Source organism: Populus euphratica, unplaced genomic scaffold, assembly GCF_000495115.2.
Source record: "Populus euphratica unplaced genomic scaffold, PopEup_1.0 scaffold804.1, whole genome shotgun sequence".
In the NCBI taxonomy this organism is placed as follows: Eukaryota; Viridiplantae; Streptophyta; class Magnoliopsida; order Malpighiales; family Salicaceae; genus Populus; species Populus euphratica.
In genome coordinates this window covers 61,583-78,847 of record NW_011500593.1, presented here as the reverse complement: position 1 = coordinate 78,847, position 17,265 = coordinate 61,583, and the positions used below count along the sequence as shown (strand labels likewise).

Sequence of the window (17,265 nt, the reverse complement as noted above, 5' to 3'; positions counted from 1 at the left end):
AATATAACTCAAAAAAAAAAAAAACTTGTTACAAGAAGCAAGTTCTGAAACATAAAATGCAGAATTTCTTATCTTTTAACAATTAATTTATAAAATCTCTTAGGTATACCAGACTCATAAAAATAACTTCTAATAAGTTCAAAATATATTAAAAAACATAGTGTAAAAGAAATAAAAACATATCTGTATTTTGTACCTATTATCTTTATATTACAAAAACAAATTTAAAAAACAAGAAGCTGAGTGCTTAAAATAAGCATTACGTCTATGCCGATACCATAAAGAATCAGTTTAAAATGAACATGTAGCGGTCACAAACTGATTCTTTTAAATTGATTCTTTGTGGTATCGGCATAGACATGATGCTTATTTTGAACACTCAACTTCTTATTTTTAATTTTTTTTTTCATATAAAGATAATAAGTATAGAATATACATATATTTTTATTTTTTTATATTATGCTTTTTAATATATTTTGAGTTTATTAAAAATTATTTTTTATGAGTGTGACATGATTAAGAGATTTTATAAATTAATTGCTAGCGGTCACAAACTGTTAGAAGTAGTTTTGGGTGCTTGAATTCGACACTCGATGGACAATTTGAAACAAATATGATAACTAAAATGAGATACAAATACAGATAGAGCACGAATACACCTGTAAATGACCTTTGAGAAGGGAACAAAAGCTTCTTAGGAGCTTAGCCTAGAATTTCACCTCCAGAATTTTCACATATTTATAAATCTTGCAGCCAAATCTTCCAAAACAATCCCTTCAGATGCAGCGAAAAATGCTAGCACATGGCTTATAAAGAGTTTCTTCCAAAACAATCTCCACTTGGTTTTGATTGAATAGTGTGTGATTGCATCACATCAAGACGAGAAATTGCTACAAAAATTGGAAAGGTTGTAGCTGTCATTGTAGACATAGAATTGAGGACTCCCCGTCAGTTGTCGGGTTTGAGAGAACTTACCCCCTTTTTTTATTATTTACAACGCACATGAAAATCTATGAATAAAGTTCATAGTCAAAGTAATACATATTTCCACTGATTACCAAACCAGAAATCAATAAATTTCGGTCACAAGTTTACAATGTGATGATTGCTACTTTTATATCGATTAACATTAAGCTATGAAATCATTTCAGGATTGAAACATTCTGCAAAACAAAGTTTACAAGAATTCTGATCCGTAATTACTTGACCAAGGAGTAAACTAAACTTGAAATTAAAATGAGATAGATCCTTGTTATAAATTGATTAAAGAACAACCATGTATTCTGGATAGAGACTAAAGAGAAGGACAGGGTGAGGTGATTGCAAAAATAGGTGTTAGGTTCTTCTAATGTGGATGGTTAAATTTGGAATTCTTTTCCACCCATATATTTTCTCAAGGCTTCAGGTATATCTACACCATTGTCCTTCGGATTCTTCTCAAGTCAAATACAGTTTCAAAAGTTCAAGCTCATTTCTTTTAATTTTATTTGAAGTTCTTTTTTGTGATGAAGGTTTGCGGAGAGATTATCTATAAAATATAATTTTAGAGTAAAATGTGCTCTAAAAAGTGATCTTTATTAAGAGATTTATATGTGGACATACATGCACAGTTGCCTCCCCCCCTGCCACCTCCCCCGCCCCCGCCTCCGCCTCTGCCTCCACCTCCTCCATGACCACCAGCACCATATCCTTCACCGCTCCCATATCCAGACCCAGAACCATAACCTGACCCGAGTCCTGATCCAGAACCACCACCACCACCTCCTCCCTGCCCTCCACCTCCACCTCCACTGATTGACTGCAGTGTCCTAGCAGCAAAGGTGAGGTCTAAAATAAGCAAGACGAGGAAAGCAGTCCCTAACACTCTTGGGCTTGCCATTTCCAGATTATACTCTCACCGCTCAATGTATCTGTATGTTTATGCGTGTCACTCGCTATATGAGAAACCAGTACGCTTTGATGACTGGAAATGCTTGAAGGTGTAACCCTATATATAGGCATTGTAAAGGTAGCAAGAGAAGGTTTTTGAAAAGTTTGGCGTCAATTGTAAAGGTGACCAGACATGGTTTTTGAAAAGTTTGTTAAATTTCTTGTGCCTCTCATTTGTTAATCTTGACTTTTACAGGAGGGCGTCGGTGGCGGGGTGGCGGTACTGTGGAGGTCCGTCAGTTTCTGTCTATATGCAACAGAATACAAGCTTTATCCCCACCTTTTCTTTTTTGACTTAGAAGTGTCTTGTAATATTTGACTACGGCAAGGGGACCAATGGCATGCATTTCCCACTCTTTATCATTCTGTTCATATTAATTTGAGCTCCACTTTTGAGTACACGTATTAATTTTCCCATGTACTGGTAGCTGTCCTGCGGTGATTTGTGCTAACGATTGTCTCCTTACGCGTAAGTTTATCCGCTAACGGTAGTGATTTATGTACACAGATATCTTTCTACTCTGCGTGTATGCTAACAATGGGCTAAACTTCCACAACAAACTGGGTTGTTCAGTCAATATTTTCTTATTTCGGTTACACTTTCCGTCATTGAATATAAATAAATAGATCTGTGCTTAAAAACCGCGTTCGATTGTCTGTTCCGGTGTATGAAAGCATCACTGCTAGCAGAATGTTAGGCCATCTGCGTGGTTGATACACTGAACAGTCTTCTATTCTTGCACAGATTGGATTTCAGTTCCATATATATGCACAGATCATCACATCCTTTAATGGCATGCTTTAATAAGTCTATGTAACAGTACAAGAACATTTATTTTATTTTATTTTGTTATCGGCGATCTTCTATTCTGAATTATCTTTACTAATTAATAGTTGTTGTGCCTCGAAACATATCCTTTGTTTTCTTCCACTGTTTTTCTTGAACATGTTAATAGCAAATACCAATAGTTTTCAATTTTGGTGTGCTTCTTGATGAGAGAACTATGTCGATAAATTTTTTTATTGATATTTATACTTATAGTTTGATGGTATGAATTTTCCCAATCACTTCACTAATAAAAAACATCCATCAAAAAAACTTTTGTCTGTGATTTGTAGGATGTCAATAATAATTTTACTAATAAATTTATTAACAGACAAAGCATGCCAAAAACATTTACCGTTTTATTTCATCAAAATCTCCATCGATGAATATAACATATTACCAATATAAAATCCGTATATCATTCCATCAATGAATCTTTTTCGTCCATTGATATTTTCTCTAGTGAATTTGATAGATGATCATCAAATAAACTATTTGTTATTCCATTGGTGAGTAAATAGTGGTAGTCACATTTGAACTAATTATTTTTCAATTTTTTGGAATATATCAATAGTGTTAAACCATCAATAGCCCTGTTAATAATAATTTAAAAATATATTTTTAAATAACTATTAAATAAAAATATAAAATAATTAAAATAATATAATATAATATAAAAATCAAATATTCATTGCAAATTTAAACATTTATATATTCAAATACAATACCAAAGAAGAAGAAGAAGGCGACTCATCTCTAAAAATATGAGGCAAATAAGTGAGAGTAGATATATCATCTATCGATGATATTATTTTTATTAGCTGTCATAACCTATTTTTGGGTTATTCTTCAATTCACATTTTGTTTCTCTTCAAAAAAAATAATAAAATATAAATAATATAAATAATAAAAAAAGGATGCCAGAACGCCCTAAAAATGGTTAAAAATTGGTTAAGGAGGTTAAAAAATACAAAGATTAAAATTTGACAGTATTTTGTTGACTGATGACAGTCCTATTGACAAAGAAAATTCAATTTGAGTAAGCAAAGTCTAAAATCAGATGTTTATAGATTCAATTAAATTTTATTGAAGGTTTAATTGAATTTATGGAGAGTTTGATTGCAAGAAAAATTAATTTTGAAGTCAATTTGGGCTTTAATTAGAAGAAATTAAAGTTATGGGGTCAAATTATAATTTTTGAAAGTTAATTTGGTCATATCAGGGGCTTAATTGCATAAATATTGAAGTTTGATGGCCAATTAGGGACTTAATTAAAGAAATATGAAACCAAGTACCAAAATGGAAAAAAAATACATAAATAGAGGGACTGTAATTAAACTTGGATCAGGGGCCCAATTGAAAAAATTAAAAGTTTATTGATTAATTGAGAATTAAATTACATACATTCAAGACCAAGGACCAAAGGGAAAAAGACAGCCAATTTAAGGGCTGCTGTTAGATTTTTAACAAAGATGCAATTGAATTGATTTTTAAAATCAAAATTAAAATTAAAGACTTGATCAAACAAATTACAAATTGAGGACCAATATGAAATTAGACACATTTTGTTGCCTTTTTCTTTCAAATGAAACGACATGTTTTGACTAAAACGATGCCGTTTCATGCACTGTTTAAAAAAAAAAAAGGCCTGAAAGGGTGCTGTTTTGAATGACACCATCATCTTCTTCCCCTGGACATGTGAAACAAGGGAAGAAGAAGATTGTTTCTTCTTCCTCTGTCACTGCCCTCAATCCTTCCAAAAAGACACCGACACCTTCCAAAAAGACGCCGACCACTTTTCATGTCTTCGAAAGGCGGTGGAGGGGCGCTTGCACAGTGACTGCCCCTTGTCTCTCTCTCCTTTGTTTTTTCTATAAATATAGGGGAGAGCCAAAAACAACGAGACTGAAAAAGAAGACAACTAAAAGAGAGACAAAGGACCGAAAGAAGAGAGAAGAGAGAAGAGAGAAGAAAAAGAAAAGAAGAAAGAAGAAAAATAGAAGAAAAGGCAAAGAAAACAGAGAGAGAAAAGCAAAAGTAGCACTGCTGGTCCAGCCACTGTCTCCACCGCCACGAGCATCCGTCGACGACAACAAGCATGCTTCCTCTCACCGGGTACGTCTCTTTCCTTCTCTACTCCGTCAATTGTTTTTCTTCCATTGGCATGTAGAACGTGATTCACGTTTTGCAGTCAATGAATCAATTGGTTAGTTACTATGCTATGCATAGTAACCAGCCAATGATAATATAATGGGCCAGCCTTGGCCCATTTTGTAGGTTAGGCTAGTGTAGGCCCATTTTATTTTGGATTGAAGTTGGCCCATTTCATTTTAGGTTAGCTCAGTGCTAGCCCATTTTCATGTTGCCTCGGTGTCAGCCCATTTCATGGCAGCTTGGTGCTAGCCCATTTTGTTGTATGTTGGGCTTGTGTTGACCCATTTCAAATAAATACTCCATAAAAATACAAATTCAATATTAAAATACCTGATTTTCGTCAAAACTTTCAAAAATACAAAAAAAATTGAAAAAAAAAATTATTTTTGTGTATACGGCTAAGTGTTTCAAAGCTAAAAAAATCATATTGTGTTTTTCATACACTAAAAAACAATGTTTTAGCATGCATTTTGACTTTAATAACCAATTTATTAAAGTCAAGAGAACATTGACCAAAATTTTAAAAATAATAAAAATTTTATTTTATTTTGTTGTAGTATCAGGGATTACAAATTTATATGCAAAACATATTTTTGATATTAAAAGGATATTTTTTTAATGGCATATAACAGTTAGTTTCTTATCCCATTAAAATAAGAACCTTCTTATTGAGAAAGACTTGTCTTGAATCTTAAATAGACCAACAATTAGAAATCACAATACAATTTTAGATTTTTATCAGACAAAACAATGCAGTGTATCTTAGGTAGAGCGTATTTGAGGTGCTAATATATTTTCTTTACGCAACTAGTCTCCATACCCGATCTCTAAGACGAGTTAGAGTTTTTAATAATTAAAATATTAAGTGGTGAATCCCATTCAAAATTTTCACGGATAAAAAACAAAAATTCCTTATCTCTTTATATTTCGTCAAAAACACACATTCTATATTTTTCCAATTAACATAGTTTAGTTTAATCATCCCAGTACGGAGGCGTTGATAATCAACAAGCTCACTTTGCAACTTCTAATGGCCTTTTGGCCGCCTTCGGTGAGGGATAAAACAACTCCATGTGACATTTCCGTAGAGAGAGGTAAGTAATTTTTCATACCGACGATGACTCGACTCCATTAACCAGGTCCGACTTTTACTCAGAAATTCTTTTTGTAGAGAGAGGTTGAGTATTTTCACTCGTGACATGGTTTTTTTTACTGCATTCAAAGTTAGCACTGCGTCTATCCTGAGCTCCAAAGCAGATTTTCAATTTTAGAAAGAACAAGCTCTTTTCTTTTAATTTTATTTCAATTCCTTTTTTTGTGATGAGATCTAATTGTTCTTATGGAAACGAAACATGCGCATTTGGTTTGGTTTTGCGGAGAGACTATCTACAAAATATATTCTTAGAGTAAAATGTGTTCTTTATTTATAGCATTTGAAAAAGAGACTTTATCCATAGTATACACACATGCATGGTTGGAATCACTCGCCAGCAGCATGTGTGAGCTCCTGCAATTTTATTTCAGAATACAAAAGAAAAGGTATCCTCTGTGTTCATGGCAAGCTTTAATTACCTTTCCCTCCTCCATATCCAGAGCCATAACCAGACCCGCTACCATAACCTGAGCCTGAGCCAGAGCCAGAGCCAGATCCTCCTCCTCCACCCCCACCACTACCACCACCACCACCACCACCTCCTCCCTGCCCTCCACCTCCACCTCCACTGATTGACTGCAGTGTCCTAGCAGCAAAGGTGAGGTCTAAAATAAGCAAGACGAGGAAAGCAGTCCCTAACACTCTTGGACTTGCCATTTCCAGATTATACTCTCACGGCTCAACGTATCTGTATGTTTATGCGTGTCACTCGCTATATGAGAAACCAGTATGTTTTGTTGACTGGAAATGCTTGAAGTGGCAACCCTATATATAGGCATTGTGAAGGTAGCAAGACAAGGCTTTTGAAAAGTATGGCATGAATTGTAAAGGTAACGAGACACGGATTTTGAAAGGTTTCTTAAATTCCTAGTACCTCTTGCTCGGTAATCTTACCTCTTATAGAAAGGAACGCGTGTTTCGGGTTTCTGTTTACGTCGAGGGTAAGGTTGTTAAATTTACAAGTTAACGTGTAAATTTTTATAATTAAATTAGACTAAAAACTCAATTAGTATAATTATACTTAAACTTGTGTAAAATAGATAAACTTGATCCAATTTTACGAGATTATTAAATTTATAATATAAACTAAATCAGGTTCATATTTAGTTTTAAAATATTTGTTAGTTAGTTTTGCAAAATTGAATATATCTTTCAAATTATATATTAGATAAAACTAAAATTTTACAAGAAAATATTAGATATATAAAAATATATTGTGATTAATTTTCAGATAAAATAAAATTAAGAAACATAATATTTCAAAGGGTCAAAGTTAGTAAATTAATTTTGTCAAATATATCAAATAAAACCTTTATATACTGTTCGAGATATATCTAGAGCTATCAATGGAATTTTATTTTGATTAAAGTTGAAAAAAAAACTAGGCATTTAAAACTTTCCAACTATATATTATAGGCCAAATAATTCATTCAAATAATATAGAACAACATATTTGAAATTATAACTCAAATCTATCAATGATATGCAAAAATTAAAGATTCAGACTACATAAAGAAATTTTATCATGAAGACTTTTTTATTATTCTATTTATTTATTTATTTTTAAATAATTATTTTTAATTTAAATTTTTTCTAGCATATTAGTCATTGTTCGGGGGTTTATTTCATTATTGAATTCATGTTAGTTAATTACTAATTTAAACTCATTATCTTGCAACCCAAAAAAAGTTTATCAGGATTTATTGTGATAAGAACAACCAGATTGTCACTATGTTTATGTGTGCTTCCTATCTTTCAGTGATTCCTCTATTTTAAGAAATTTTATTTTGAGACTTTTTATTTCTCAATATCATTAATTTATTGATCCATACTATCTATTTTTCTCATTTTATTAATATAACAAATTGATTATAATATTGTTGACTTATTTTATTTGATTTTAATGTAATTTAATTTTTTGACTAGAATTATAAATATATATATATATATATATATATAATTAAAAAGAATTACTTATGATTTTATGATTTGAGTTTACAATCCAAGTCCATGTTAAAAAAATATTTTTTTTTTCATTTTTTTTTGACTAAAAATTGTCTTATAATAATATTTGACTTCGAAAATGGGACCAATACCATGCACTTCCCACTCTTTATCATTTTGTTGATATTTTAACTCTCGATACATTTATAAATCAATTTATTGATATAAAAAACCTCAAAAATAAATTGGTGGTAGGAATATGCTAAAACGATAATTTTCATTCTCTAAGTTGGAATTGGGTGAAAATTTCTCTCTCCTTCACAAATTATAGACTTGAAAATAATAATAATAATAAAGTTATATATCAAAATTAAATTTATAAATGTGTAAGGGACCGGACAGTTCAAAATTTTAAAATGAAGTATTGGGTTGTACTTTTCACGCTAATTTTGAACACTCCACCTACTTTCAGCGTCTTTTCTATGCTGTTCCTCCTTTCAATTTTAACCCTAGGAACAAATACAAAGTAATTGGCTATTAACTTTGTAATTAAAGGACTCAATTGATGAAAACAAAAGTTAAGGGACCGAAATGGAAACAAGTAACAAAGACACTTCTCTAATCCGCCCTCCATTGTGAGTACGTGAACATGTTTAACACTGCTCGATACCCCCAAAATGTTTTAGTATGTTTGTTATTTGAAGTCCACTTTGACGGCGTCCTTGGAATTTTCCTACACTACCGCTTGTTTAGTGATTTGTTTATCTTAACATTTGTCTCGTAGAGCTTATGTTCCTCAACTACTACTAGGATTTATGTACACAGCTAGCTTTCTACTCTGCGTGTATGCTAACAATGGGCTAAACTTGCACAACAAACTAGGTTGTTCAGTCAATATTTCTTATTGCTGTTACATTTTGAATTAATAGATTTAAATTTATTTTCCCACAGTATCATAGACACTTTGCATCATTGAATATAAATAGTTCTGTACTTCGAAACCGTGTTCGAATGTCTGACTTGTAATTGAAAACCTTGGTGCCTGTTCTGGGGTGTTAAAACACCCCATCCTTGCATCACTGCTAGTGGAATGTAAGGCCATCTGCATGGTTGATACACTTAACAGTCCACAAATTGAATTTCAGTTCCATTCTCACAGAACATCACTTCCTTTGATCGATGCCTTGCTAGAAACACTAGAAGATCTGTACATCTAACAGGGGCTCAAGTATTGAAGCCAACAATTAAAACATACATAAAGAAAAAAGAACAAGAGAGAAAAATCTCACCTATAAAGAAGGCAAGCAAATTTCACATCGCAGCCTTTCATCTCTAGATCAGTTCATTTGAGAACGTCAAACTTGGCATCATGGCTCTCTTTTTATGCCAGAAAACAGCGCAGAGGCAGAGACCAACAATACACAATCATTGTATAAAATCTTAATATGCAATATACATACCTGTGTTCCTGTTGGAACACATCCTTTTAATTATTTCTCACTCTTCACCATTTTAAGTTCCAAAAATTTTGCAGAGAGACGTGTTGCTTTTGCTTGTATTATCTTTTTTCTCAGGAAGGTAACGTTCTTTAAATACAACAACAAAAGACTGTTATATGTTATTTGTGATATTTGATCTTTCTTTCTTTTTTCCTTGTATTGCACATACAAACACACACACACACCAGAATGGATGTTCTCCATTGCCATTTGAGATCCAGATAGTGCCCTGGTCTGAGACAATGAAAATGACTTTTGGTCCGTCTTCAAAACTTTCAAAATATAATTCCGATTTTACTATCACAAATAAAATAAATTTATAATATAATTGTAAAAATGAGGTCGAACCTAAGGTAAATTTCATTCAATCTTTTTACAATATACTAAAATAAAAAAAAAATTAAAGAAACAAAATTCTGAAAATAAAAATAATAAATTAATATGTCGTTATCTCAATTCAAAAGTCTAGACATCCATTCCTATAAATTTATTGATCATTAAGATAAACAAATATCCTTTTAATTCAATAAAATGAATTAGATGTCCTTTAAAATTAAGGGAAATCGAGAAGATTATGAGAAATTAATTAGATAAAGCTTTCCAATCAATTTCCTACCATTAAACAAATTTAATATTGAAAAGTAATTTTAATTCATTAGACAGTAATCTTAGGAGAAAAGTCTGTAAAATTTATTCTAAGCAACTGTTCAAAAACTTAAGCAATTTAACTTAGCTTATTTCTCCCTAATAAATTAAAGTTATAGTTACAAAAATTATGTTAAGTCCTTTGCTTCTTATTCTAGTCCTTAACAACAATTATAAATGGGAAGAAACTAGAAAACTCATCATATATACCATCTCAAAACAATTTAATATAAGCATAAACAAAAATCAGTAACATAATTATAAAATAAGGATAAGAAAGTATTTGAATATGAAGAAATTACAATGATAACATTATTTCTCACAACTTAATAATAGGAATGGTGTCTATTCCCATTGTACTAAAAGCCAAAGTTTAGCTCGTAGCTGCTTCAAAATTAATAAGCATATAGAGAAAAGAACGCTGTAGAGAAGAATAAGAGAGTTGTTTTTGACGTGATTTGCTTCATTTATTTCCTCTCTCAGTTGCTATCTTTTATTAGGATTCTTTTCCTAATTAGGTGTCCTTAATATTACTTATTCCTTCTTCTTTATCTGGGAATTAAAGTTGGTTAAATCTCTTATAACGTTTGTTGAAAACTAACTCTACTGTAACTCAGCCTTTGTTTCTAACTTAGCTTCTTGTAATATTTGGTCATTGCAGCTGTATTCTTTCATCCATGGAATGTTAGAGACTTCATTTGCAACTTTCTTAGATCTTAAGACGCATCGTTTCTATGTCAGACTCTCAATCGTAGTGGGAATCTTACCACCATTAGTTTCCTTATAATTAGATCACGAAACCAATTTTGTCTTTTAGCTTGCACCTGAATGTTTACCTTTAAAATGATTTTATCTAACATGAAATCCTTCATAAGAGTTGTATTCCTAAATATGTAGATGATTTTGAGCTTTCGAGCAATATAGTTTTAATATCTGAGGCTTAAGACATACCGATTTGAATATGTAATGTGAAAGCAGATAATTCTATTGCAAGTAGGATTTCGGTCCGATTTTATAGATCTGATTATAGATTCAAACTTTTACAGATAATACCTTGCTGGAATGCCTTTTATATGTACTTTAACTTTTGTTCATCCAACGCTTTAGCCCCACCTTCTTTTTTTTTTTTGACTTGGAAGCATCTTATAATATTTGACTTCGGCAATGAGACTAATAGCATGCATTCCCCACTTATTATCATTCTTTCCATATTTGAACTCCACTTTTGAGTACACGTATTTGTTTTCCATGTACTGGTAGCTGTCCTGCGGTGATTTATGCTAACGTTTGTCTCCTTAAGCATAAGTTTAAGTGATTTATGTACACAGATATCTTTCTACTCTGCGTGTATACTAACTATGGGCTAAGTTTGCACAACAAACTGGGTTGTTCAGTCAATATTTCTTATTTCTGTTACACTTGGAATTAATAGAATTGAATTTCTTCTCCCACAATATCATAGACACCTTCCACCATTGAATATAAATATATCTGTACTTAAAAACCGTTTACGAATGTCTGACTTATATTTTAAACCTTGGAGCCCGTTCTGGTGTGTGAAAGCACACCATCCTTGCATCACTGCAAGCAGAATGTTAGGCCATCTGCATGGTTGATATATTGAACAGTCTTCTACTGCTGCACAGATTGAATTTCAGTTCCATATGCATAGACCATCACTTCCTTTGATGCCATGATTTATTAAGTCTATGTAAGAGTGCAAGTACATTCAACATTTTTGGTTATCGGGGATCTGCTATTCTGAATTACCTTTACTAATTACTAGAGTGGCTGTGCCATGAGACATATCCTTTGTGAGAGAGGGGCTGAAAGGGGTGTCTCTTGTTTTTGTTGGCTGGAAGGTAAAGGAGAGGCTAGGGAGGTGTAGTGGCTGTTGAAGGTAGTTTTGGTGACTGGTGTTTGGTGGCACTAAGAGTGCGGGTGAGGCGGTAAACAAGACAGTTTGTGGCGTAAAGAGTAGATCGAGGGCAGTCGGTAAAGAAAAGAGGTTGTTCAATTTGGTAGGGAGATTGGTTGGCAATATGGTACGGTTTGGTTTTGATGGAAAATTAAGGTTGATGCTGAGGGTTTTTTCAGTCTGCTCCTTCTTGGATCTTTTGTTGATTCCCCCCAAGTTTTGTTCTTGTTTTGGGTTCGTGAATGAGATGCTTTGTTGGTCCTTCTCCTCTCCTTCTTGTGTTGTGCTGGTGTTTTAAATGGAGAGGGAGCTACCATTCTGGAAAATCAAATTGAGCTTGATTTGCTAGAAAATTGATTGAGCACAATCAGCTGGGATTTTGAACCAGTAGATAAGCTGAATCGTGAATTAATTAGGGATCAAATCAAATTAATTTGACAAAATCATTGGATTAAATTGAGCTGAGTTGAATTAATTTAATTCAATTGGATTGAAAAGTGTCATAACCTATTTTTGGATCCTCGCGCAAAAAGAAAAAAAGAAAAAAAAACAAAATTGTAAAGAAAAAAATAATAAAGAGAAAAATATATAAAAAAAATCTTATAAAAAATATAATAGTGAAAAGAGGATGCTAGAATGCACTAAAAATGGTTGAGGAGATTAAAAAATACAAAGATTAAAATTTGACAGTATTTTATTGATTGATGAGAGTCTCGTTGAAAAAGAAAATTCAATTTGAGAAAGAAAAGTCTAAATTAAATTAGATGGTTTAATTGAATTTATGGAGTGTTTGATTGCAAGAAAAATTAATTTTGGAGTCAATTTGGGCTTTAATTGGAAGAAATTAAAGTTCTAAGGTCAAATTATAATTTTTAAGAGTTAATTTGATCAAATCAGAGGCTTAATTGCATAAATATTAAAATTTGATGACCAATTAGAGACTTAATTGAAGAAATCCGAAATGAAGGATGAAACTGGAAAAGATGCAGAAATATAAGGGCTGTGATTAAAACCAAATCAGGGGTCCAATTAAAAAAATTAGAAGTTTCTTGCTCAATTGAGAGTTAAATTGCACTAATTCAAAATCAAAGACCAATTCGAAAAACATGACCAACTTTAGGGTCAACAATTGAATTTGGCAGGGATGTAATTGATTTAATTTTTAAAATTAAAATTTGCAATTGAGGACTCGATTGAACAAGTCATAAATTAAGGACTGATTTGTACTTTGACATAAGTTTGGCGCCATTTTTATTTAAATGAAACGACGTGTTTTGTCCAAAACGATGCTGTTTCATGCACGGTTCATATAAAAAAGAAGAAGAAGCCTGAAACAGTGCCGTATTAAACAACATTGTGGGTCTTCTTCTTTCTCTGCATGGGCGAAACAGGGGAAAAGGTATATTTTTTTCTTCCTTCTCACCCACTCCCCTCTCTCTCCTAAACATAAAAAAAGACACCGACCATAGCCACTTGTATAACCTCTAACTGGTGGCCTACCACGGGGTGGTGGAAAAAGGAGGGAACGTGCCCCTCGTGCAGTTGTGGGGTGGCCGCCCTAACTATGTCTCTCCCTTGTTTTCACCTATAAATACAAGGGAGAGAAAGGAAAAAAAAAAGAAGAGCACAAAAGGAGAGAGGGGATAACAAAGGAGGCTGAAGGAGAAGTAGCAGCGCCGCCTGCAACCACCATCGACCACCACAGCATGCCATCGTAAACAAGTAACTACCTCCTCTCTACAGAAAATAGGTTATAACAGAGGAGGCTGAAGGAAAAGTAGTGGCGCTGCCTACAACCACCATCGGCCACCACAACATGTCATCATGAATAGGTAACTACCTCCTCCCTACCATTCGTTCCCCTACTGGTGTCACTTGTATTTTTGCATTCAGAACGTGAATATTTCACGTTCTACTGGAAAATACAGCGTGGGATGGTTACTATGCTGATACGCACAATAACTAGCCCATTTGGGCTTGTGTCGGGACATCAGCCCAGCCCAGCCTAGAAAGGGGGGCCAGGTCCTGCCCAATTTTTTTAAAATTCACAAATATTTTTTAGAATTTTTCAATTTTCCTGTGTAGTTTTTATGTCATTTTGATTAATATATGACAATATTTTTTTATCATAAAAATACAAAATCCAGCATTAAAATTCTGGTTTTAGTCAAAACTTTCATAAATACAAAAAAATTAAAAATATAAAAAATCTTTTTGTGCATACGACCAAGTATCTCAAAGCTAAAAATCATATTATGTTTTCCATATACTAAAAAATATATTTTGGCATGCATTTTGGCTTTAATAATCAGTTTATTAAAGTCACGAGAACTTTAGTCAAAATTTCAAAAAAAAACAACAAAAATTTTATTTTGTTTGGCTTTTAGCATCCATAGTACAATATTACATGTAATACATATTCTGGATATTATTTTTTTTTGGATGCTAACCACAACCAAACCTTAGATTTCATCAAATATTAAAACAATTCAGTCTATCTTAGGTGAGATATATTTGGGATGCTAGTAATTTTTCTTTGCGCAACCAATCTCCGTACCCAATCTCTAAAATTAGTTAGGGTTCCTAGTGAACAGAATATTAGGTGGCGACTCCCATTAAATTTTTTTACTGATAAAAAACAAGAATTCATTGTCTTTTCATATTTTTCCCAGTAGACTATACATTTATCTATTTCTAAAAATTTTGAGTTTGGATGATCGCTGCAACACTGCACACTTGTGACAAAAAGAATGGGACTAAAACAAAGTTACATAAAACAAATTCAATTGATCCGTGGAATATTTTCTTCTTTTAATTAAAGTCCTTTTTATTTGAAATTTGTTTCAATTCTAATTGAATTTGCCTTAAATCATACTTTTCAATTGTGTCCTAAACGAATTAATTTAGACCTCCAGATTTAACTCTTATTGCAAATTCATCCTCTGTTATTTCTAAATTTGGCTATTTGTTTCAAACTCATTATTGAAATTTCAAATTTCTTTCCATCCTAGCCAAATTAAATTAAATCAAATTAAGTTTTTATTTTTCTCTTCAATTCAAACCTCAATTATGGGTCAAAAAATCCTCAAATTTCATTTTTACCTTTGATACTCAATTATTGGTACAATTTCCATCCTCACTGTGACTTTATATATATATATATTATTTTCTTACCTGCTAGATTTTTTCTTTGTTTTTCTACGGTTTATTTTTAACACACAAAGATTTAAAAAAACGATGAAAATAACAAAATGATTAAAATTAACTAAATTTAATAAAAGATATATTTTCTTTGTATATTTCTAATATATACAAAAAATAAGGTAAAAATGGTTTATAACAATTATTGTTGTTGTTTCATGTGTAGCACTCCGTTTTGGCAGAATAGTGGAGGTTCGGTAAAAATATTAGACAGGAGTGATTTGATGTCCAGAACAAATGATAGGCATGGGAATGGATTTTGAGTGAATCAGTTTACTGCTAAAAATGTGTTTTGAAGAGGCGAGGGTTTTAATTCTGCTGTTTCCCGTACTCTATGGTAGGAAAATTACGATCACAGAGGGCCATCCATGCAGCTGAGGACATGATAATGCGGAAGGTATCCTAAGCTTCTGAGAGGGAGACAGATTAGCCTTTGACCATGATCTGAACTATATTTTGTTGCAAATTTCTCCGTGGACCCTGCAATTTCCTAATTTATTTGGCGTTTCTCGAATTTGGCAAGGAGAAACTGTGATGGAAGGAGAAAGAAGGAAGGGAAATTCTTCATTATAGAAAGTATGGGAAATTCTTCACAGGGTGCAATGTTCAGTTTGTTGTTGGATTAGGCTCTATTGGCTTGTCATAATATTTGATGTAACCATGTTTATCTTCTTGATACAATTATTAATAGCTTTTAAACTAATACATGTTGAACGTCTGAGCTATGCTTTCAAAGGATACTTTGCCATAGTTAAAATAGAAATTTGCCGAAATATTTCCTTCTGAATCTTGTTTAGTTAATCCTCATCTTGACATTTCCGATTTTGCAATCTCTTTCTTATAAATGGGCAGCAAATCCAGTAGAGCAGGAAATACTATATTGCTTGTCTTGTGACTGGAAGCATCGAATGCTGATACAGGATGTGGTTGTCACTCTATATCACTTTTACGCTTCCGATTCGAAGAATGGCCTTTTCATGAAATACTAATGGGACTTGTCTCCTGGTGGTTCTATGGTTGTAAAACTCACTCCGCAACTTCTAATGGCATTTCGGCCGTCTTCGGAGAGGGATCAAAAACTCCGAGTGACATTTCCGTAGAGAGAGGCAAGTAATTTTTCATACCGAAGATGACTCGATTCCATTCACCAGGTCAGAGTTTTACTCAGAAATTCTTTTTGACAGTCATGTATCGAGGTTGAGTATTTTCACTCGTGACATGGTTTTTTTTACTGCATTCAAAGTTAGCACTGCGTCTATCCTGAGCTCTAAAAGGAAATTTTTAATTTTAGAAAGTACAAGCTCTTTTCTTTTAATTTTATTTCAATTCCTTTTTTTGGGATGAGATCTAATTGTTCTTATGGAAACGATACATTCGCATTTGATTTGGTTTTGCGGAGAGATTATCTTAGAGTAAAATGTGTTCTTTATTTATAGCATTTGAAAAAGTGCATTTATCGATAGTATACACACATGCATGGATGAAATCACTCGCCACCAGCATGTGTGAGCTCCTGCAATTTTATTTCAGAATACAAAAGAAAAGGTATCCTCTGTGTTCATGGCGAGCTTTAATTACCTTTCCCTCCTCCATATCCAGAGCCATAACCAGACCCGCTACCATAACCTGAGCCTGAGCCAGAGCCAGAGCCAGATCCTCCTCCTCCACCCCCACCACTACCACCACCTCCTCCTCCTCCACTTCCATTCCCACCCTGGCCACCACCGCTTCCGCTTCCACTTCCACTTCCATAGCCTGACCCACTTCCTGATCCAGAGCCTTGACCTCCACCACCACCTCCTCCACTGCCACCACCACCACCAGCAACTTTGCTGCCACCTATCCCACCACCGGAACCATAGCATGAGCCGCTGCTGGTCCCATAGCCAGAACCTGACCCGTTGCCTCCGCCACTGCCACCACCTCCTCCTCCGCCACTGCCTCCGCCTCCTCCACGACCACCAGCACCATATCCTTCACCGCTCCCGGATCCAGA

General features: G+C 33.4%; 2 protein-coding genes across 3 annotated transcripts in view; both read right to left on the bottom strand.

Moving 5' to 3' along the window:
• LOC105115553 (glycine-rich cell wall structural protein 2-like) overlaps window positions 1–1,974 on the bottom strand; it is a 6,982-nt gene extending 5,008 nt beyond the window's left edge. The window contains exon 1 of the mRNA XM_011012465.1: window positions 1,603–1,974. Within this exon, the coding sequence (XP_011010767.1) occupies window positions 1,603–1,879 (277 nt within the window). The 5' untranslated portion in view covers window positions 1,880–1,974. The remainder of the gene's footprint in view (window positions 1–1,602) is intronic.
• A 4,333-nt stretch (window positions 1,975–6,307) lies between these two features.
• Window positions 6,308–17,265, bottom strand: part of LOC105115543 (putative glycine-rich cell wall structural protein 1) — a 16,445-nt gene continuing 5,487 nt past the window's right edge. The window contains exons 2-3 of one of the 2 annotated variants that reach the window (XM_011012456.1): window positions 16,956–17,192; window positions 6,308–6,589 (exon numbers count right to left, since the gene is read on the bottom strand). In XM_011012456.1, coding sequence (XP_011010758.1) covers window positions 6,474–6,589; window positions 16,956–17,192 — 353 coding nt within the window. In that variant the 3' untranslated portion in view covers window positions 6,308–6,473. Of the gene's footprint in view, window positions 6,590–16,676 lie in introns of those variants that run through there. The other variant, XM_011012457.1, reaches the window with a different exon arrangement.